General features: G+C 43.4%; 1 protein-coding gene across 5 annotated transcripts in view; it reads right to left on the bottom strand.

Annotated features, from left to right (window-relative positions):
• Window positions 1-21,685, bottom strand: part of SON (SON DNA and RNA binding protein) — a 39,581-nt gene extending 17,896 nt beyond the window's left edge. For 2 of the 5 annotated variants that reach the window (XR_011050291.1, XM_068424929.1), the window contains exons 1-6: window positions 21,395-21,685; window positions 19,595-19,761; window positions 6,436-17,136; window positions 4,760-4,920; window positions 2,386-2,526; window positions 368-556 (exon numbers count right to left, since the gene is read on the bottom strand). Coding sequence is in view for 4 of the 5 variants with exons in the window: in XM_068424929.1 (XP_068281030.1) it covers window positions 368-556; window positions 2,386-2,526; window positions 4,760-4,920; window positions 6,436-17,136; window positions 19,595-19,761; window positions 21,395-21,510 (11,475 nt within the window). In the remaining variant the exon portion in view is untranslated. Of the gene's footprint in view, window positions 1-367; window positions 557-2,385; window positions 2,527-4,759; window positions 4,921-6,435; window positions 17,137-19,594; window positions 19,762-20,488; window positions 20,652-21,394 lie in introns of those variants that run through there. The other 3 variants (XM_068424927.1, XM_068424928.1, XM_068424931.1) reach the window with 3 other exon arrangements.
• Window positions 21,686-21,940: the final 255 nt, after the last annotated feature.

Genomic DNA, 21,940 nt, shown 5'->3' with positions numbered 1-21,940 from the left:
AGGACAATTTTTATTATTATGATTTATAATTTATAATTTTGAAAGTCTCAACTTAGGGTATTAACCTCTGCAAGACACTGGACAAGAAACTTGCTTTTCATCTTCAAGCAAAAGTTTAAATTCTATTGAGACAAAGAAGTCACTAGTTGACAAAAGCACACAACATGGGTACAGGTTGCTTTCATCATTGCCCACATGAGCATGGCGATCAAATTCGAAGACCGCAGCAGTTCAGATAATTAGCTTATTGAAGTGTTAGATACTACCTACGTAACCCTTTTTTTCTCCCAGACTGCAATTTGATACCAGACTGACCAGGTAACGGTTTTGGTTTTCTTATATGATATGCTTTCCTTCCCTTCCTTACCTCAATGGATGGTTTGGGGAAAACATCATCCTTGCTATCTTCTTTGCCTTTTTCAACTGGAACCCATTCTCCATAGACACTATCTGCTTCTTTTTTCCTATGTTGAGACCCAGATGAAACAGGAAACTCCTTTGACAGGCTGACCTGATTTTTTGGTTGTGGTGGTGGTGCTGGTTTTATGCTGGGAGTCTTAAAGAAAGAAAATTAGAAAAAAGTCAAAACGTGAAAACACGCAATACTCGCAACATCTCTTTGAGAAACTATTTATTGCATACACTTGGTATTAAGTTCTCATAGAAGTCATCCTTCTTATGAATATCAAACCAAAAGCCTTTATAACAAATCATTTTAGCACAGCCCTAAAAACACACATGAGCAGCAAATTGTAGTACAAGAGCAGATGAAACTGCTAGAAGCTAAAATCGCTTAAATCAGCTTCAGCAGTCAAAAATACGCAAAACCTCACTCTCACAATTAACCGCCCTGCTTTCTCTCCACCCCATCATAAAGAGAACAATCTTAATCTGCCACACATGCATTTTGTAATGGAAAGCTCCAAAATAAAAATCCTGGGCAGCAAAAAACATTGGCTGTGATATCCACATGATGATAAAAAGCTCTACATTACTATACACAGAGAAAGCAATTTTCAACATTTGTTTTCTAGTTTTTGAGTATTTTTTAATAGCAGCATTAATCTCAAAGTAAATTAAGTCTATGAGCTTGTTTTCCTTAGAAAGTATTTTCAAAACATTAAGAGTCTGTAGAAATCTCTGACAGGTTCCTCTTCTAAGAGGAAAACAGAGCCCAAACAGCTCACAATATCAGGTAAACTCCTGCTATCAAAGTAACATGGATGGGAATGGTAGTAAGACTATAATCCAGAAAGAACGGAAAGAATGATGCTAAAAGGGTCAAAACTGTGGAAAACAGGCAGAGCAGCCCATAACCACTAAAGAACATTCCCCTTTGGAGCCTACACGGAATCCCAAGGTTTCTTGAGTTTTGTCGTACCACTTTCCAATGGTACAAATATAAAGTATAAATCTATTTCTACCTTACATCTTACATAAATATGTATTACTGCTTATTTTGTATATGTCATAAGCTATATATAATTGTACATAAAAATATAAATACTATTTGTATTTTCACTTAGCATATTAATACTTTTACAGTACTTCATACCCTGCAAAATCAGAGCAGACTTTCATTGGCACAAAAAAAAAAAACCCCAAACTTTTAAAAAAAAAAAAACAAACCACAAACCACGAGACAAATTCTAATCCGTGCTTCAAAGCATACGAATCCCAAATGCATTTAAATAAATGCTCCCTCATTTTATTCCTTCCAACATGCTCATTCCCAGAAAGTATCAACACAAGCTCTGACAGAGTCAAAAGCAGTTCCCCAAGGAGGGGGGTTAAAGGGACATTTAGACCCTCTTAGTAACAGGCAACATCAGTGATTCTCATTCTTAACACAGCATTTACTTCTCTATTGGCTAATCTCAAAACTAACAGAACTTTTTTCTCCTTTAGTGAACACCTGAGATCTATCGAAGAAGCAGACATACAAGATTTGGAATCTGCACAAAGCCGACGGCATCACCTTATTTAGAACACCTCAAAATGCTTTTAGAATTTTGCTAGGGTTTTTTTGTTTGTTTTTTAAAGAAAAACAATGCATTCCAAAAGCATTTCCCAGTTCCAGTGCTGTTTGTAAATTCATACTGATACTTTTGCAACGAAAACATGAAGTAAAACTCATACTCTTTATGTTATTTAAGCTTTAAATGCTACAAAGACATGAATAAAAAACCAGTTTCAATCCAGTTATGGGAACTACCACAATTTCAGAGACTGCAGGTAAGTTTCTTATTGTAGCAAGAGTACTTTTAATAACATTCCAGTGCAATTTCACCAAGATTATCAATCCCAGTTTAATTTCTGTAAAGTTACTTGCATTACTTAAAAATAACCACAGTTTGAAATATTGAAAATTAAAGAAGTACTCACACTTAAATTGAAAAAAATAGGTTTGGGTTCACTGAGCTTAAAAGGATGATTATAGAAAGGACGTTCTTCCTCCTCTTCATCAGAAACATGAGGTTTGTTCACTATCACATCATCCGTGCTTTGAGCAATCTTCTTGCATTTCTAAAAAAAAAAAAAAAAAAGGACATGACAGCCAAAACATACAACTGAAAAGTTTTACAAAAGAAGTGTTTTTCTTTTCTAAAGCATGAGGTGTGATATGAGAAGATCTTTTAGCAATGTCATCAATATATGTACTTCTGACATTTTACACACATTATCAAACACTTGCCTAGGTTTGCCAGGCACTCATGCAGCGAGTAATTTCACAGACACAAGATTTCAGCAGCATACTGTAAAACCTGCTACACAGTGCTAGTTGCAGAATGCGTGTCTAAGGCTGCCAACATTGCAGAGTAGGAACCCACTGGTTGTTTGGCATCCCACATAACAAGCATATTGCAATCCAATTGAAACTCCAGTATAACTCACAAAACTACTACACAGGAAAACCTAAGAACGAATAGTTACTAATTCTAAGTTCCACTGGCAGTGCAGGGACCTAGTCAGAAGCAATGGCTCCAAAAGTCTCAGATTTCTTCTGAAGTATTTTAACGTTGGTCAGGTATGCAAGACATCGCCATTTTATATTCAACAGAAGCTGAATATAAAACATATAGGTGCTACGGGGATACTGCAGTCAAACGAGAAGAGAACCTCCAGGAAAGAGGGAAAAAAAAAAACCCAAAAAAAACCCACATTCTAAAGAGGCCAGAATTTTATGATGAAAAACTCTTTACCAATCATGGTTACCTGCACTGACTGTTTACCACTAGCAATTATAACTTAGTCAGTCCAAAACGCATTTAAGAACATTATACTCTAATATCATGCTTCTATTATGTCCCCATTCATGAAAAGTATACTTACAAGACTTGCAAGACATTTGAGGACATAATATTTGAGGAATTAATACCAACAAAGTGAAGCCATCATCTGATTTGATTCTAGTTCAAAAGTTCACATCATTGTAAGTCACATCTGTTTGATGACCTGATTCTTGGCATATAAGGAGCAAAGAGGCAGCTCCATCACTAAAAATCAAGATACACTGATGGCACTGTTCTCATCAGTCCTTATGAAAAAAAAAAAAAGATTCCTGCACTCTCCTGTGCTAAGACACCTCCAAACAATGACTGAAGCACTTTCTTTAGGTAACAGGAAAAGCCTGCACTATTTGGAAAGCTAATCAACAAAATGTATTCTCTTTACTTATTAGTTGGCTCCCAATTAATTGGAAGCAGTTTGTCCAGTTTGCAGGTTACACTGCAGAGAGCAAAGACAATGCAGTTAGCTTTGCAAGAAGCTGAACAGGCTCTGGAAGGGGTCTCCACTTGGGCACACAACCATATGACGATGGCCTGGACTGCTTCTATTGCCAATTTTGATTCAGCAGAACAGGAACATTGTCCAACATATTCTCACACTTGGAAAGAGCAAAGAAGGGGCAGGTTTTGGGCTTCTAGATTAGCACCAGCTACACGGGATCTTGGTGAGGTTACATGAAGAACCACTTAAGATGTCTGAACAGTGTATCTGCACAGTCTCAGCTTTTTTACTAACAAGTACTTCTGCTTGCACTAGCCCACACACAACTAAGAGATTACTTTTCAGCAATTTGACATTGCTTAATTTCAGATGTTATTTCCATAAGCAGATTTTTTGGAACTGTCACACTGATGATGCAATTAAAAAAAAGGAAAAAAAAAAAGGCACTTTTTTTTCCCCATTCTGAATTTTCTCTAGTTTCTGGGGAAAAAAATGTAGGGGGAAATTACCAAATTAAACAAGTTGACATTACTGCATTAAAAGGAAAAGCAGCATTTTTTTCTCCACATTCAGAACAAAACGATCCCGTTTGTAGACTTGAACTGCAACAGGACAGAACTGCAACAATAATTCTCTGAAAATATCTTAAGAGTGCATATTAAAATATATAGAACTATGTGAAGTGGGCACTAGATTTGTAACCCAGAGGTAATTTAACGATGTGAAATTCACTAAGAAAAGCAAGAACATAAATAACTAACAACACTAGAACCAAAAGCTAGAAGTGAAAACTTTGGTTTTTATTAAGAAGATTCAAGGAGAACTACCAGTGTGTACAAAATTAGAACAGAATCAAAACAAAAAAAAAGAAAATCAAAATAATTGGATTTCATGCATTTCCATAGAATTAAAAAGCCTGTTTTCAGGACCTAACACACAAACCAAGCACACAGAACGACAGATTGCCTAAAAGTCACAAAAAACCAATTTGCTTATTTTCAGGTTTGATACTGTTGTTCTCACTTACCTCAGTGAGCTCCTTTAGTGTATCTCTTGATGACTTCTGATTGGCTTTGTCGTCTTTCTTTTGAGATAACAAAGGCATCAGGCTTGGTGGTAAGGGAACACCAGACTTAGCACACATGGCGGCTGCATTAGCTTTGGCTATTTCAAGTAGCTGGGCCTTGTCTAAAAAAATTTTTTAAGAAAAATTATTATTTTTACAGATTCTTGTTTTAATAATAAATAAGCATTTCCGGCAGACTAAACAAAGTACAAAGAGAAAACACAAGATTTTACCCACTCTGTGCATTTTTATGCTCTGTGAAAATAACTAAAATTGTACTTAGTTGCTCCAGACTTTTTAAAATTTGGTCTACCCAACAGACAACTGAAATTACAAATTTAACACAAAGCACGGGAGTCCAAATTACAGCTCTCAAAATCCTCCAAACCCCAGAAGTTCTGATGCCTTTTTTACTTCACTGATTCATTCCAGTTTTGGAAATACTGGGTCATTTCTACACAACATAAATTCCAAAGTCTACTTCCTAGCTATCTCTGAAAAGCATTCAAAGGTCTTGAGGAAGTCCCCTCAAGTCCCCCCGTATGTAGCCTGAAAGCTACCAACAGAAAACATAAGCACTGAGTAAAACGTGCACCTGTGTAAAATACAACTACATGTAAAACTGTTAATAAACCAGTATTTTGCTTTATTAAGGAAAAAAGCACATGTGGCTCTGTCACAGAAATCGGGAGTGAAAATAAAGTACACCTTATTCGATCTGCCAGTTTGCAAATAACAAGTTGCCACTATCCCTGCAAGCGTATAGCTTTATAAAAACCCTAAAGGACAACATTCCTTTACAACTTCAGCAATAAAAGTATATAGACACAGACTTGCTGCATAATCAAAGCATGAAGGCAGATCCAAGGATGCTCATTAATTCTCATGTTCTGTACAAAAATACTTCTCTGGTAGAGAGGCTTCCATAGTAACTTTATGGGACAGGACTAAAAGCATCAGAACCTGAGGTCCACAAAAGGAGGCTTCCTCACACACTGTACAAGAGCTCGTCTCTCAAGATTAAAACCTTCTTTCTTCTTATGTAACTTACTACCTAAGGAAACTACAAGGCCTCTCTTCCTCCAGTCACAGAGAAAAGATGCAGTTCATTAGGATTTTTTTCTTTTATTTTCCAATCAGCTGGGTCTGGGAATATTTTCAGAATCAAGTTTCCTTTCCCATTAAGTTCTTACCATGGGAAAGAGGCAAGACAGAGTAATGGAAACAGATAAACAAGCATTACAGCTGACAACAAAGCTAAGAACTCTCTAACTGGCACTTACTTTCCTATGTTCTTTAACGCCCAATTTGTTTTCATTAAAACTACAAATTCTTAAGTTTCTTACAAAGTACTGGGCCTTTACTATTACAATGAACAGTGTTCCTCAAGACCACAACATACTACCTTTGTATAAAAGCTCTATAACCTGCTCTACGTACACTTTCATCCAAATGGTAAGCATTGATTCAGCTCCAACATAAAAGTTCCTACTGGAAGTCACTGCCTAAAATTAATGCACAAAATGACTTCCAAGAAATTCTTTATGAAAGCTACAGAGATACATTAAAATAAGACTATGTAAATGAACACAGTATCACCTAACCATGGAAATACCGAAAAGAAAATTATCACTTACCCAAGTCTGTAAGACGTTTAGGTGACCTGCTTGAAAATCGTTCCGATGACCTTGACCTACGACGATCAGGTGATCTGCTGTATCTTCTTCTCCCTGAAGATCTTGATCGCCGTAGTCGAATTGGTGACCTACTAGTGCTTCGTCTTCTTCCTCTCGACCTTGATCGCCTTTGACGAATAGGTGTTCGACTCCTGCTCCGTAATCTGAGTGATATTCTACGATCTCTTGAATCGGATCTTCTTCTTCTTCTGTCAGTAGATCTTGATCTATTTCTCTGAGATCTCTTACGCCTGTCTCTTGATAAAGAACGCCGCCTTCTTGATGCTGACCTTGACCTACTCCTCCTTCTGTGCCTTGAACGCGACAATGAGCTAGACCTAGAGCGACGATTAGATTTTGATCTTGATGCTCTTCTCCGTGTTACTGACCTGGAGCGATTCCGTCTAGAGCGAGATTCTGTATCATATCTCTGGGATCTGCGCTGAGAAGACCTGGAGCGTCTGCTTCTAGACCTCCGTGAAGATTCTTTGTCTGCTGTTTTTTCAACAGATTTGGATTGACTCCTTTGGCGAGCAGTGGACCTGGAGCGTCTACGTCTAGACCTCCGCAAAGACTCTTTGTCTGCTGCTTTTTCAACAGATGTCGATCGACTCCTTTGGCGAGCAGTGGACCTGGAGCGTCTATGTCTAGACCTCCATGAAGACTCTTTGTCTGCTGCTTTTTCAACAGATGTGGATCTACTCTTCTGGCGAGCAGCAGACCTGGAACGTCTACGTCTAGATCTCAGTGAAGACTCTTCATCTGCTGCTTTTTCAACAGATGTGGATCGACTCTTTTGGCAAGTAGGAGATTTTGAGCGTCTGCTTACAGATCTTCGTGAAGACTCTCTGTCAGACATTTTATCAACAGATTTGGATCTAGATTTTTCACGTTCAGAAGACTCAGAACGCTCACTTTCAGGTATAAAGGAAGAGTCCTGTTCCTCCGACCTCTCAAGAGGTTTATCTTCATCTTCCAAAGAGGGCTCCACATCCTCACCCTCTTCACCAGTGGTAGACCTTGACTCATGCTCATCTGACGATGTGGAATCTCTTCGTTCAGCTGTCAAGGAGGGCTCCACATCATCTGCTTCTTCACCAGTGGTAGATCTCGATTCACGCCCATCAGGGGATGTGGAACGTCTGTGTTCAGTTGACAAAGAGGGTTCCAAATCCTCTACTTCTTCACCTGTGGTAGACCTTGACTCATGCTCATCCGACGATGTGGAATCTCTTCGTTCAGCTGTCAAGGAGGGTTCCACATCCTCCACATCTTCACCAGTGGTAGACCTTGACTCATGTTCATCTGAGGATGTGGAGTGTCTACGTTCAGCTGTGAAAGAGAGCTCCTGGTCCTCTGCTTCTTCACCAGTGGTTGATCTTGACTCACGTCCATCAGGAGACACAGAGCGTCTATGTTCAGCTGTCAAAGGCGGCTCCAAATCCTCTATTTCTTCACCAGCTGTAGACCTTGACTCACGGTCATCAGAGGACGTGGAGTGTCTACGTTCAGCTGTTAAAGAGGGCTCCCCATCTTCCATATCTTCACCAGTGGTAGACCTCGACTCATGCTCATCAGAGGATGTGGAGTCTCTTCGTTCAGCTGTCAAGGAGGGTTCTGCATCCTCTGCTTCTTCTCCAATGGTAGACCTTGACTCATCAGAAGACTCGGAGCATCTACGTTCCGTTGTCAAAGGCTGCTCCAGATACTCTGCTTCTTCACCAGTGCTAGATCTTGACTCATGCTCATCAGGGGACGTGGAGCGCCTCTGTTCAGATGTCAAAGAGGGCTCCAGATCATCCATTTCTTCATCTCTGGCAGATTTCTGGTCATGGCCCTCAGGGGACACAGATCGTCTATGTTCAGAAGTCAAAGAGGACTCTAGACCCTCCTCCTCCATTGGAGATTTCAGCTCATGGCCTTCCTGATATGAGGATGTGGAATGTCTACGTTCAGATATCAGAGAGGGCTCTAAATCCCCTGTTTCTTCACCAGGGCCAGATTTCACACTGTAGCCATCAGGGGACATGGAGCACCCACTTTCAGGCATTAAAGAAGGCACTGCATCATCAATTTTTTCAACAGGGATGGATTTCACGTCACTGCCATCAGGGGACATGGAGGATCTATTGTTTAGTGCCCAAGGTTCAAGACCATCTCCTTTTGCAACAGTGGGGAATCTCAACTCCTGACCATCAGGGGATGCTGCATGTTCATTTTCAGGTGTTGGAGAAAGTTCCCGCACATCTGCTTTTTGAACAGCGGTGAATTTTACCTCCTGGCTCTCAAAAGTCAAAAGACGGTCATTTTCAGATGTCAAAGAATAATCCATATCCTCTGTTTTCTCAGCATGAGTCAATCTTGATTCACACTCTTCAGGAGACAGAGCACGTTCATTTTCAGATGTCAAAGAAGGCTCCTTAGGCTCTACTTTTTCAGCAGGGCTAGACTGCAGCTCCTGACCTTCAGGGGACATGGCACATTCACCTTCAGACATCAAAGACGACTCCTGTGCCTCTGTTTTTCCAACAACAGTAGACTGCAACTCCTGGCTATCAGTGGATATTGAACTTTCACTTTCAGATGTTTCAGAAGGTTCCCCCATTTCTTCTTTTTCAATAGGACTGGATCTCAAATCATGGCCTTCAGGGGATACATCATACTCATTTTCTGACAGCAAAGAACACTCCTGCACCTCTGTTTTTTCAGTAAGACCAGAGAGCAACTCCTGCCCTTCGGGGGATGCAGCATATTGACTGTCTGATAATCCTGAAGGCTCCTGCACCACTGTTTTTTCAGCAAGGGTAGACTGTAATCCTTGGCCTTCAGGGAAGATGGTATATTCACTGTCAGACGTCAGAGGAGGCTCCTGAACCTCTTTTTCAGCGGGGCTGGCTGTCATCTCCTGGCCCTCAGGAGTTACAGCATATTCATTTTCAGACAGCAGAGAACACTCCTGTACCTCTGTTTTTTCAGCAAGGGAAGATGGCAATTCGTGATCTTCAGACGACACAGCATACTCATTGTCAGGTACTACGTAAGCCTCCTGCATCTCTACCTTTTCAGGAGAACTAGATCTCAACTCCTGGCCCTCCCAAGATACAGCGTATTCATTTTCAGACATCAGAGCGGGCTCTTGCACTTCTATCGTTTCAACAGAGGGTGACTCCAACTCCTGGCTCTCAGTGGACACTGAACATCTTTCTTCAGACATCCGATAAAGCTCCCTCATCTCTGTTTTTTCAGCAGGGGTTGATGTCAGCCCTGGGCCATCAAGCCCTACTGTGTATTCATTTTCAGACATCTGAGAAGGCTCCTCTACCTCAACTTTTTCAAAAGGGGTAGGTGTCAACTCATGACCATCAGAGGAAACAGAACATCTGCGTTCCAGTATCAGAGGTGGCTCGTGCACCTGTATTTCGTCATCATAGGCGGATCTCAACTCGTGGCCATTAGGGGATGCAATGCATTGCGATTCAGATGATTTTTGCACCTCTACGTTTTCAGTCGGGATAGGTCTCACTTCATGACTATCAGGCAACAGGAAATGCCCACTTTCAGATGTCAGAGAAGTCACTGGGGCCTGTAGTTCTTCAGTAGGTGTGCTTACTGATTCACAAGCATCAGCAGACTTGGAGAACCCACTTTCCCTTGGGAGAGGAGGCTTCTGTATCTCCATTTTTTCAGCTGCAGTGGATGTCAATTCATAGCTTTCAGGGAAGACAGAACACCTAAGCTCAGGTGCCAACGACAGTTCTGCACCTTCTGTTTTCTCAAAGTAACTCTGTTCTGATTTATGGCCATCATGGCACACAGGAATTCCACTATTAGACATCAAGATAGATCCTGTATCCTCTATTTTTCCAGCAGGCAGGTATCTCGATTCATGCATTTCAGAAGATTCAGAGCAGTCAATTTCAAGTACTTGTGAAAGTGTCGGACCATCTAAATCTTTGTCAACAGATGATCTGGACTCATGAACTTCAGAAGACGTGCAGCTTTGTCCTACAGTTGTCAATGCAATTTCTTGCATTTTTTCAAAAGATGATGCTGAAATGAGGTCATCCGAGATCTCAACAGTACCACACACAGGTGTCAGGGAAACAGCTGGAGCCTTGACTTTTTCAACAGATAAAGATCTTTGTTCATTTCCATCAGGTGATTTGAAGGACCCACCTTCAGACATCAACGGAAGCTCCTCTGCTTGTGCAGCAAAGCTGGGTCCTGATTCATGACCATCAGGAGACTTGAAGTATCCACTGTCAGAAGCCAGCGAAGGCTCCTGCATCTGGCCCTTTTCAATAGGCAAGGAGGCTGACTCACAGACATCAGGGAATGTAGAGCATGTAACTTCAGGTGCTAGAAAAGATTTTTGAGCCTCTACTGTTTCAAAAGACGGTGATCTTGACTCAGGGCTGTCAGCCAACTTGGAAGATTCACTTTCAGGTACTTGCAAAAACTTCTGAAGCTCTGTTTTTTCAACAGGGATATGTCTCAATTCATGACCATCAGACAAGTCAGAGAGTACGCCTTCAGACATCAGAGAAAATCCCTGAACCTCCATCCTTCCAGAGGACGAGGAGATTGTCTTGTAATCACCAGAAGATACAGAGCATCCGCTTTCAAGTGTCAGAAGAGGCTCTGGACCCTCTATTTCTTTGAGAGGGGTAGATCTCGACTGATCTTCATGGGATGTGGAGAGCTGAAATTCTGTTACCAAAGAAGTTTCTGCATCTCCTCTTTTTTCAACAGATGAAGATCTTGACTTGGATGTGGAGTATGTAAGTTCAGCTAGTGATGAAGACTCAAGAGCCACTGCTTTTTCAGCTGATCCATTCTCAGATGTCACAGAAAGCTCTGAAACCTGTGTTTTTTCCACAGGTATGGATCTCATTTCCTGGTCATCTGGGGTTTTGGAACTATCAAATTCAGACATCACAGAAGGCTGCAGACCCGCTGTTTTTTCAACAGATGAGGAGCTTTTCTCGAGACTATCAAAAGTTTTGGAAAATTCACTTTCAGATGCTGGTGGCAGCTCTGGGCCATTTACTCTTTCAACAGACAAAGCTACTGACGTGGGACCATTCGAGGATTTGGAGGAGCTGCCTTCGCTTGCAAGAGAAGGTTCAGGAACTTCTACTTTTTCAAGACATTTGGTTGACTCCTGAAGTTCAGAAGACTCCACATGCCTGCTACTGCCCTTTGCTGAGGATAACTTACTCTCTCTTTTTTCTATAGATTTGGACCTTGACTTAACACTATCAGAGGACTTAGAACGTTTCCGTTTCGATTTCTTTGAAGATTCCTTGCGCTTTTTTTCAACAGACCTAGACCTAGACTTGTAACGTTCAGAAGATTTTGAGCGGCGACGCTTAGATTTTCGTGATGACTCCTTCTTTTTTTCCACTGATTTGGATCTAGACTTGTAACGGTCAGAGGACTTTGAGCGCTGACGTTTAGACTTCCGCGATGACTGCTTTCGATCTCTTTTTTCTACTGATCTGGATCTAGACTTGTAATGGTCAGAGGACTTCGAGCGCTGACGTTTAGACCTCCGCAGAGATGCCTTCCGACCTCTCTTCTCAACAGATCTTGACCTAGATTTCGAACGATCAGAGGAATCGGACGCTCTATGTCTGAACCTCCATGAGTATTCTTTGCCCCCTCTCTTTTCTGAAGACCTGGATCTAGATTTAGAACGGTCAGAGGACCTGGAACGTCTGCGGCGGGATCTCCAGGAGGACAACCTGCTCCCTCTCTTTTCCACTGACTGTGATTTAGACCTGTAGCGGTCAGATGATCTGGAACGCCTCCGCCTGGACCTTCGGGAGGACAGTCGCTTTTCCACTGACCTAGACTTAGACCTGTAGCGGTCAGAAGACCTGGAACGTCTGCGCCCAGATCTTCGAGAGGACAGTCGCTTTTCCACTGACCTGGACTTAGACCTGTAGCGGTCAGAAGACCTGGAACGTCTGCGCCCAGATCTTCGAGAGGACAGTCGCTTTTCCACTGACCTGGACTTAGACCGGTAGCGGTCAGAAGACCTGGAACGTCTGCGCCTGGACCTCCCAGAGGACAGTCGCTTTTCCACTGACCTGGACTTAGATCTGTAGCGGTCAGAAGACCTGGAACGCCTGCGCCTGGACCTCCCAGAGGACAGTCGTTTTTCCACTGACCTGGACTTAGATCTGTAGCGGTCAGAAGACCTGGAACGTCTACGTCTGGACCTTCGAGAGGACAGTCGCTTTTCTGCTGATCTGGATTTAGACCTGTAGTGGTCAGATGACCTGGAACGTCTGCGCCTGGACCTCCGGGAAGACACTCTTCTCTCTCTCTTCTCGACGGATCGGGATCTAGATTTGGAATGCTTTTTTCTGGAATCTGAATAGTTTCTGCTCCTAGAACGTGCTCTTTTAGAGGTCAAACGCCTGGAAGTAGAACGCGACCTTGATTTTTTCTTCCGTTTCCTAGACCTGGACTGAGACTTGGAGCGACTCCTTTTTTGTTTCTTTGTATCATGTTTTTTATCACTGCTTCTATGACTACTTTTTTCAATAACTTTCTCAAGTCTCATCAGAGTCTCCTTCATTCGTGCCGCCACATCAGGTTGCACATCGGATGTTTCTGAATCTCTTTTCTCTGACTCCTCTTCTGGAGTTGCTTCTTTGACACCCTCGGCCTGCGGAATGGCTTCCAACTGGCTTGCCTCTGTCACAAATACTGTAACTGATTCTGTAATGGTCTGAGGTACTGGAGCTGCTTCCAAATCTTTTGTCTCTGCCTCTAACCCCACAGCTGCTTCTGCATCTTTCAGCTCTACAACAGTCTCAGAAAGAGAAGGTATTTCCAAATCTTCTGTTTCAGCCACATGAGCTGGAGCTGCTTCCAACTGTTTTGTGTCTCTTATTATTTCAAGTTCAGGAGTCCGTGCTGAATCTTTTTCATCTGCTGCATGTGAAGAACTAAAAACTGTTTCTGCTATTAAAGGCTCAGATGCTTGAGTTTGCTCTGCATCTTTCTTCTCAACCAGCATCTCGCATTCCTGAGCTTGACCTGGAACTCTCACATCCTCCATTTGTTGACTCTGCACCCTTTCTGCATATTGTGCTTCTGCTGCCACTTCATGTTCCAGTGTTGTTTCCAGATCTTCCCTGTCCCCTGGTTTTGGAAGCGCTTCAGAAGACTTAATTTCAGCAGCACTCAAGATCTCTGGAGCCTCTACTGCAGTCCTCCATTCTGCAGCAGGTTTTGCTTCTAGAACTACTTGCAGATGTTCTTGCTTTTCAGTGTGCAAAGATTCTGGAACAGCTTCTGAAGCATCCTCTAAAACATTCATCGCCACCACATTTCCAGACTTTTGGGAAGTTTCCAAACTTTGGATATCCATGTGTACCTCAGGCTCTTTGACTGTTTCAGAACCTTTCACCTCTACTGTTGCAGACTCTTTCATACTTTCCAACCACCTCACTTCTCTAGCTTCTGATGCTGGCTCCAAATATTTTGCTTCCATTGCTTCCTCTGTTTCTGAAGAGGGCTCATTTTTTTTTGTGCTTGTCCTCCTTGTTGCAATTATATATTCTACAGTAGGCCCCTGAGCTCTCACATCTGTCAAAATATTAGATTCCAAAGTTCCTTTCAAGTTTCTCACTTCCGTCACTATTTCTGATGCCATCGTTTTTTCTTCCACTCCAGGCAAAGCCTCTAATACTGCTTCTAAATGACCTACTATTTGTTCCCGTACAGGTTTTGAACTTGTTTCTAAAGTTTGCACAGGTTCTAGTATTGCTTCTTTGCTCCTTGCCTTTGCTTCATTTGGATCTTCTGAAGCAACTTCAGAACGCGTTTCTCTAACCACCTCAGATGCCAACGTCCTTTCCAAGCCTTGCATTAGTGTCCCTGTTTCAGATCCCACAACCATCTCTAAATTTTTCGTCTGTGTTAAGTGTGAAGTTTTTGATCTCGCTTCCACATCTTTTACCTCTGCAACTCCCTCAACTTTCAACAAATTGTCTAAACCTCTCACTTCTACGGTGGCAGAACTGGCAACTAGTTCAGAACCCTGTATCTCCCCTACCACCTCAGTTTGTGAGGTGCTTGTATGTGTCATGACCTGAGACTGTGAAATGATTGAACTCTTCATTTTACTGTCACCAAGAGGTTCTGCAACTGTTTCTGCACATTTTGGTTCTCCCTCTGCTGCAGCTTTCAAATGCATCATTCCTGCTAATGCCTCAGACTCTCTAACTGGTTCCATGCTTACACATGTAACCACAGATTCAGTAGTCCTTTCTGACCTTTCTCCTAAGGCAAGATGTCCTGGACTTGCTTCCAAGACTTTGCTACCCATTTTGGATTCAGAACACACATTTTCTTCTAAGCCCCTTGCCACTGCAAGGGTTCCAGGCTGCAAGACTGCTTCCAAAGCTTGTACCTTTGCTATACCTACAGATGTTGGATCTCCTGTCACTGGTCTCACAGATCCAACTTTCATAGCTAGGAGACCAGCATCTGAGCCTGCTTCTACTCCTGCCATGCTACCTAGATTTATTTCTGAACCTTTTGACACAGCTGTTGAATCTAATGTTGCTGCTAAACCTCCAGCCACAGTCCCACAATGCACTGCTTCTTCTGAAGCTTTCACACCTTCCATCTGCAAAGACAGTGAAGCTGTTTTCAAAGTTTTTGCTTCCACCATAGCAACTGGTCTTATGACTCCTCCTAGACCTTTCACATCTTTCTGCAAAGACAGGGGAGTTGCTTCCAAACCTCTCACATTTGATTCACTCTGAGATCTTGATTCTCTCAGCTCCTCTGGTTGTCTCAGTAATGACGTATCTTCTGAATGTTTTGCCTCTGTTACAGTTACAGGCTTGAGAGTAGATTCTGAAATTCTTGAAGCATTAGTATTTTCCAGTTGCAGAGTAGCTTGACTTATTTCTTGTTGTTTTACTCCTGTTAGTGCTGCAACTTCCACAGTTGCTCGTGGACCTTTAAAACCCTCTGCCATCTGGATTTCTGGAGCTGTTTGGGTAACAAAGGTCTGCACAACCGCTATGGGTCCTAAAGTTGCTCTTAAACCTTTTGCCTCTGCAGCCACATTCATATCTGTCAATTCTGCTGGAAGTGCAGATTCCTGGGTTCTATCCGTACTTCTTGTTTCTGTCAAGACTTTAGGTTGTAATAACACTCCTGATGCATTCAGCAGTGTTGCAGGATCAGTGGTACCTTCCACATCTTTGACTGCTCCAACTTGCACACATTCTTGAGCTGCTTTGACATCTTCTGCTATAACACCCACAGGTTCCATGATGGTTTCCAAAGTTTGGGGCTTTACTACAGCAACTGGCTGCAGAGCTTCTTCCAGAGCTTTCACATTTTCCATATGTGCAGAGCTTTCAGCTGGTTCAATATCCTTCACTTTTGTAACAGCTTCTGGTCCCAGGGGTATTTTGGCACTTTTTATCTCCACCTGGGTCACAGCAGTCGCTGCGGATATTTTAAAAGGATGCTGAAAAGATACATCTGCCTTCAAGACACTTGAAGCCTCCATGGGGCTGCACAGAGTCATTCTCAAATTATCAGATATAACTGAGGGCTTCAGGGTTGGCTCCAGAGTTCTGCTCACACCCCCCAATTCCAAAGACTCCACATTTCCCATATGCAGAGATTTTTCAGCTGCTTCTGGAATTTTCACTTCTTCCATGGCCACAGACATGTGAGCTACGTTCACAGTATTCAGATCTGCCTGATTTGCAGATTTAGGAATTGTTGTCACATCACTTGCCAAAGATGCAGATTCTGAAGTTGCTTTTAACTCTTTTGCTCCCTCCTGTGCCACAGATTGTAGAGGTGCTTCTGCATATTTCAACACCTCCATGGTCTCAGACTCAAGAGCTGTATCCAAAGCTTTTACTTCCCCAATGCCTTTAGATTTCAGAATAACTTCTGAACCTTTTAGTGCTTCTATTACCTCTGAAGTTAGAGTTGCTGCTGAATCTTTCTGAATTTCAGATTTACTGGGAACTCCAGATGGGAAGCTAGACAAAGTATCATTTCCAGTATCAAGAAGAACACCCTTTTCACTCGCATTAATAGCTATAGGATAAATATTTTCATGAGACTGTTTAATTTGCTCTTCTCTAGTGCAAATCTTAGTTTGAGTTATACTAGCATTTTCTTGGGTATCAGACTGGCTGCCTTCTAAATTAAATGGAGGATTTGTTGCACACAAAGTCCCCTTCTCACTTCCAAGATTTTCCGTAGATTGCTGAGAATCAGTTGTTGAATGAGAAATAAGTCCTAAAGCTTGTATATTAAGCCCTTCACTTGCTTTTAAGCACAGTTCTTCTGGCTGCACGTGGACAGCTAGATTTACATCTCCAAATCCTCCATGCTGTACACTCAATTTGGAGCTTGATTTCTCTGGCATCAAATGAGAAGCAGGCTGCAAGTCTGGATGTTCTCCATGACGTGTACTCAACTTTGACTCCTTTGGCTGCTTTTTATGTTTTTTCTCTTTCTTCCTTTTCTTCTTCTTTTTCTTCTTCTTCTTGCTTTTGTGTTTCTTGTTCTTCTTTGATTTTTTCCTAGGAATTTCATCTTCAGCAGTAGAGCTTCTTTTTGTAGACTGAGTACTATTTTTCACAGTATTTTTGTCTACATCTAGAAAAAATTATATTTTCCTTGTAAATGTTATTAAAACTACATTTTAAAAATTCCTTCAGGCTAGTGACCAAGTACATGGACAAAGGCAGAAAAAAATTAAACTTGAAACCCATGCCTTCTTCACTAAACTACCATACACAAATAGCACACACTCCCTTTTCAGCCCTCTTACCTTTCCTCTCAGGAGTCACTTTAAGTAAAAGTAACTAACTCTTCTTTCAAAAAGTTAACCAAATCTTCTTGGTCAGCAACACAGTTCCAGTGGGAACATGACCCTTTCCAAGTAGTTGGATATAATTCCACCTATATTCAACTGGGCAGGACATTCTTCCAGGAGGCTGGAGATATACTTTTAAACTACACCAAACTGCACATGGAAGTGAAACAAGAACTCACATTTTCCAGACAAATTATCTAAGTGGTGGTATGCTTACTGCATAAAATGTGGCCAGCCCATTATCCCCTACCATGCTTTAATTTGTGAGTGAGCCAAATATTACTAGTATGTGAGAAATTATCTAAGTGTATTTACTGATTAAGTTCCTCATTGACTAAGTTATTCAAACAAATTTGGGGAAACAGCATCTACTTCCCTAATCCCAAACAAGCTTTAAGGCATTGCAGGCAACTAGCTGCTCAGACTAGACTGCAGTTGCCACAAGCAACTGCAAACCTGCAAGTACCTAATAGAGCTTTTGCTTCAAACAGGAAAGTAACTAGTAAGTTCAGGTGACTGCAGGGACAAGCAATCACTGAGCGGGGAAGAGAAGAGGAAGACTAAGGTTTCGATCACCTTCTTTTAATTCTATACCTCACTTCCCTCTGAATTTAAACTGTGTTAGGTTCTTACCCTTTTTTGGATCTAGCGACATGTTTTCACGAGAATGGCACTTGTATTAAAGGCAACTTGTTACAATTTCTGTTAAATACGAGCTATATATTCAAATCTGCTTGCATGTTATCTTCAACGATTATATTTATACTGGCCAGTGCAGTAATATGGGTTCTCCAATTATAATCTTGCTGTGATTACAAAGCATATTCTTTCAAGTGAAAAACGCAACATTATTCAAAAATTGTTAGTAATTGCAGTACTATTAAATGAACATGACTTAAGATTCCATAAACAAGTATCTCTGGTAGTTTTAAGCACACACATTTTTACAAAATAAACAGCTTAAAGAATAGTGTTTCCACCAACACTGTTGTGAATGCAATGAAAGGGGACAATGAAGCAGAATCAAATGACCTTTCCTACACATCATTTTCAGATAATCTCTGTTGTCCAACAGCAATGTTAACTCCTTTCTAGATATGAACAGTGGGAAGTTTACCATGGGTTAAGTTTATTGACTTCCAAATTCATAGGTCTCACTTACTTATTACCACATTAGCTTGGCTCATTCTTCCATGACAGAAGAATAAAAATACCAAAATAAACCCAAAAAACACCCCCAAAACAAAACCAGATGCCAGCCTGAAGTGCTGCTTGTACAGCATAAGTGAAAGACTGTTGAAAACGCTCAAGGTAAACAAGCCACTGTGCATAAAAGAAAGAAAAAGCAATTCCAAAACCTTGCAAACAGAATCTCTGAAATAAACAATTTTCTACGCTGCCTCTTAAAAAAAAAAAAAAACAAAACAAAACCACTCTGGAACTATACTTACCAAGCACATAGCAGTCACCTATGCTTCAACTCAAAAAAAATGGAAACGCAGTAACTGGGGCCTTCATCTCACTAACTCTCCTCATTCAGAATTTTTACAGAAAGCACTAGTCCCATGAGAAGGGATACTCATATGCAACGTTTTGGCACAATGAATCCAGTAATTTATTGAAGTTATGATGCTGCTACATAAAAATTTCTTAAACTTTGGAAGACTACAATCTGAGTACTTACATTTTATAGTTAAGTGCATTATTCATTTTAAAACAACAAAGCATCTTACTCTGGCAGAACAGTTAATCATACAGTTCTGAATCCTGATAAATTATTTTTAGAAATAATCTTGCAAACCAAACCAAAACAACACAACAAACAATCCTTCTATCCATCGGTATCAGCTTTGTTAGTAAGAACTGCTTATTGAGACCCTGAAGTAGGTGTATACAGAATAAAGCACAATTATATATATAGATATTATTTACACGTTTTAGCATTATTGTAATGGAGAGAAAAGCAAAATAACTTTTTCGCACACTAAGTAATACTTCCATATAATCAGCTTCAATTTTGAAATTACGTATTTCTCTGTCCATCTATGGTTGTAAATCACAGGAGACAAAAAAATACTTCACAAACATTACAATAAACATACAACTTGTCAGATGAAGCTGGGTGAGAGGAGCAGTACTGAGAAGTATTTTTTCATCTCTGTAAAACTGATTCAATTTTAAGAACTATGACAAGCTTCTTAAACAAGGACATAATTTGCCAAATGTGTTTTCATTTACCTGATTTGCACTGCAGCTCTGTATCAAGGGCTCCAGAGAGCACTTCCTCTATTTTCTGCACTATCTGATCATTCTGACGACTCCCAGCACCAGCAACAGTGTCATCTGAAGGGTTGGCTTGCTCAGCTGGGATTGTGTCACCATTGGGCTGGCCTTCTACCTTTCCACTAACCAAAAAAAATCAACATAATACAAGCAATTTTGAGCCTTTTTTGACCTTTTTTTAAAAAATTCATAAGCATTTATTATACCCAACCCTTCAAAACAGTACTTTAGCCTCCTGAAGAAGCCATGCTTTTAGTGAAACATCTATCTTTTGATTAACTTTCACTTATTCACAACAGAGCACGTTGTGCCAACTTAGTATTAGGCACAAGGGAGGAAAAACATGGTCTCGAATGTGCCACAGTCCCCATGCTGTATATAAGAACTTGTATAGGCTCCCCTCACAAAACAATCAGCCATCACTCACTCTTCTCCAGCAGATTTTGCTTACTTCGAGAGGTAAGGCTGATGAAAACTAGGCGAGCTTAAATGTTGTAACATCAGTAAAGCAAATCGCACGGACGCTCACCCCTGCCCCTCTCGCCCCGACACAAGAGATCAACACCGAAAACCCGTCAGTGAAAACGGGTGCGCGTTTCCCAGTAGACAACGCATGAGAAAGCCTGCCCCCCCCCCCCCCCCCTCCCCCGCCGTGTTTTCGCTCAAGGCGCTCGCAAGGGCGCGAGCTCCCGGGCCCCACCATGCTGACGCCGAAACGACCCGCAAAAGGCCTAGGCCCCGGCCCGCGGCACTTCCCCGCTCCAGCACACCCCTCCTCTCCCCGCGCACTAGGCCCCGCCGCGAGCGCGGCTGCGTCGCCTGCCCCGCCGCCCCGGGTAGGCTCGTTACCCGCTCTGCTGCTCTTCCTGGATCTCCCGGAATTTGCTAACCACAAAGGACCGAAAGATCTGCTCGATATTAGTCGCCATGATAGCCCTACCGCACCGGCCTCCCCCTCCTCGCGCTCCGCTTTCCTTCCGGCCAAGACGCGAGGCCTCCAATATCCCACAAGGCACCGCCGCAACGAGAGGCCGAGGGCCCCTGCTGACGTGCGCGCTAAATGCCCTCTCGCGATTGGCTGCCCTGTAATGGTTGACGTAGCTGGAGGGAGGAGGGAGAACACCCCGGTCCTCCGGACTGCCGCTCTAGCACTGAGCCAAAGCCATAGAGCGCCAGCCCCGTCTGGCTTCCGGGGGGGGGCGGGGGGAGTCTCGTGTCTCGAAGTTCACCGCTCCCCCTCCCCCCGCCGGAGCGCGCGGCGCCGCCATATTGTTGCACTCACCCCCCCAGCCCTCCCCACCCCACCGGCCGCGCGCCTCCCGCCGTCCCGGTTACCCCCTCCGCGGTTATACACACCCCCCTCACCCCAAGAAGGAAAGCCCCGGCGGGCCGCACTGCCCGCCCCCCTCCCCCAATGAAACCGTTAACTGCCGTTCTGCCCCTATACCGACGCCCCCTTCCCTCCCCGCCCGCCGTTCTCGGCCCTTCTCGCGCCCCGTACACCGAAAAGCTGCGCCTGAGCCCGCCAGGGCACCGGGGTGGGGAGGAAAAGAAGCGGGGAGTCGGTGGAGGGGACCATGGTGGCCGGTGACCGCCGGTCCCTGCGGCCCTGTCCCCGTCCCGTCCCCCACACATGCACACCCACCCATCCACCCTTTCCCCGCTTCCCCCGCCGCGATCGCGGCCGTCTCCGCCGGCCATCAGGCCCCGGAGCCCTCTGGGCCTCCGTGGAGAAGCCCGGCGGCCGGCACTCACCTCGCCGAAGGCTGTAGCGGCGGTGGCGGCGGTGGCGGGGCCATGGTGGGCTGAAGCGTGCGGCTGTGCGTGCCGGCGGGCTCGGGGCCGGTGGGGGTGGGTGGGAGCGATGCCATTGGTCTCCATGGAGCGGGGCCAAGCCCCGCGCCTCCGCCGCCCCGTGCGCCGAGCGCGGGCAAGCGCCTAGCAGGGGGGCCTGCCCGCGCACGAGTGCTGCATCACAGGGCCCGGCGCTGCGCTGCCCTCACTTACCGAGCAGCTCCATGCGGAAGGCGCCCTCCCCCCGCCGCTGTGAGAGCAGGCAGCCCGGCTGTGACACGCACATGTGCTCCGGGGGCTGTCTGCGGGGCCGAGCGGTGCAGGCGGGCGCCCCGCGAGCCGGCAGGAAAATTAAAGGAACAAAGAAAGAGAAGGGAAATGCCGCCGCCGTGAATAAACAAATGACACCTGAGTGAAAGCCGACCCCGGCCTCAGCCCCTCTGCAAAGCCGTGTCTTCTGCGAGGTGTTTTGCTGGAACGCACCAAAATAAATTTGTCCCCAGTGCA

This window comes from Nyctibius grandis, chromosome 2, assembly GCF_013368605.1.
Source record: "Nyctibius grandis isolate bNycGra1 chromosome 2, bNycGra1.pri, whole genome shotgun sequence".
NCBI lineage: Eukaryota > Metazoa > Chordata > Aves > Nyctibiiformes > Nyctibiidae > Nyctibius > Nyctibius grandis.
The sequence above is the reverse complement of the archived record's forward strand: the minus strand, read 5'-3'. Positions and strand labels throughout refer to the sequence as shown.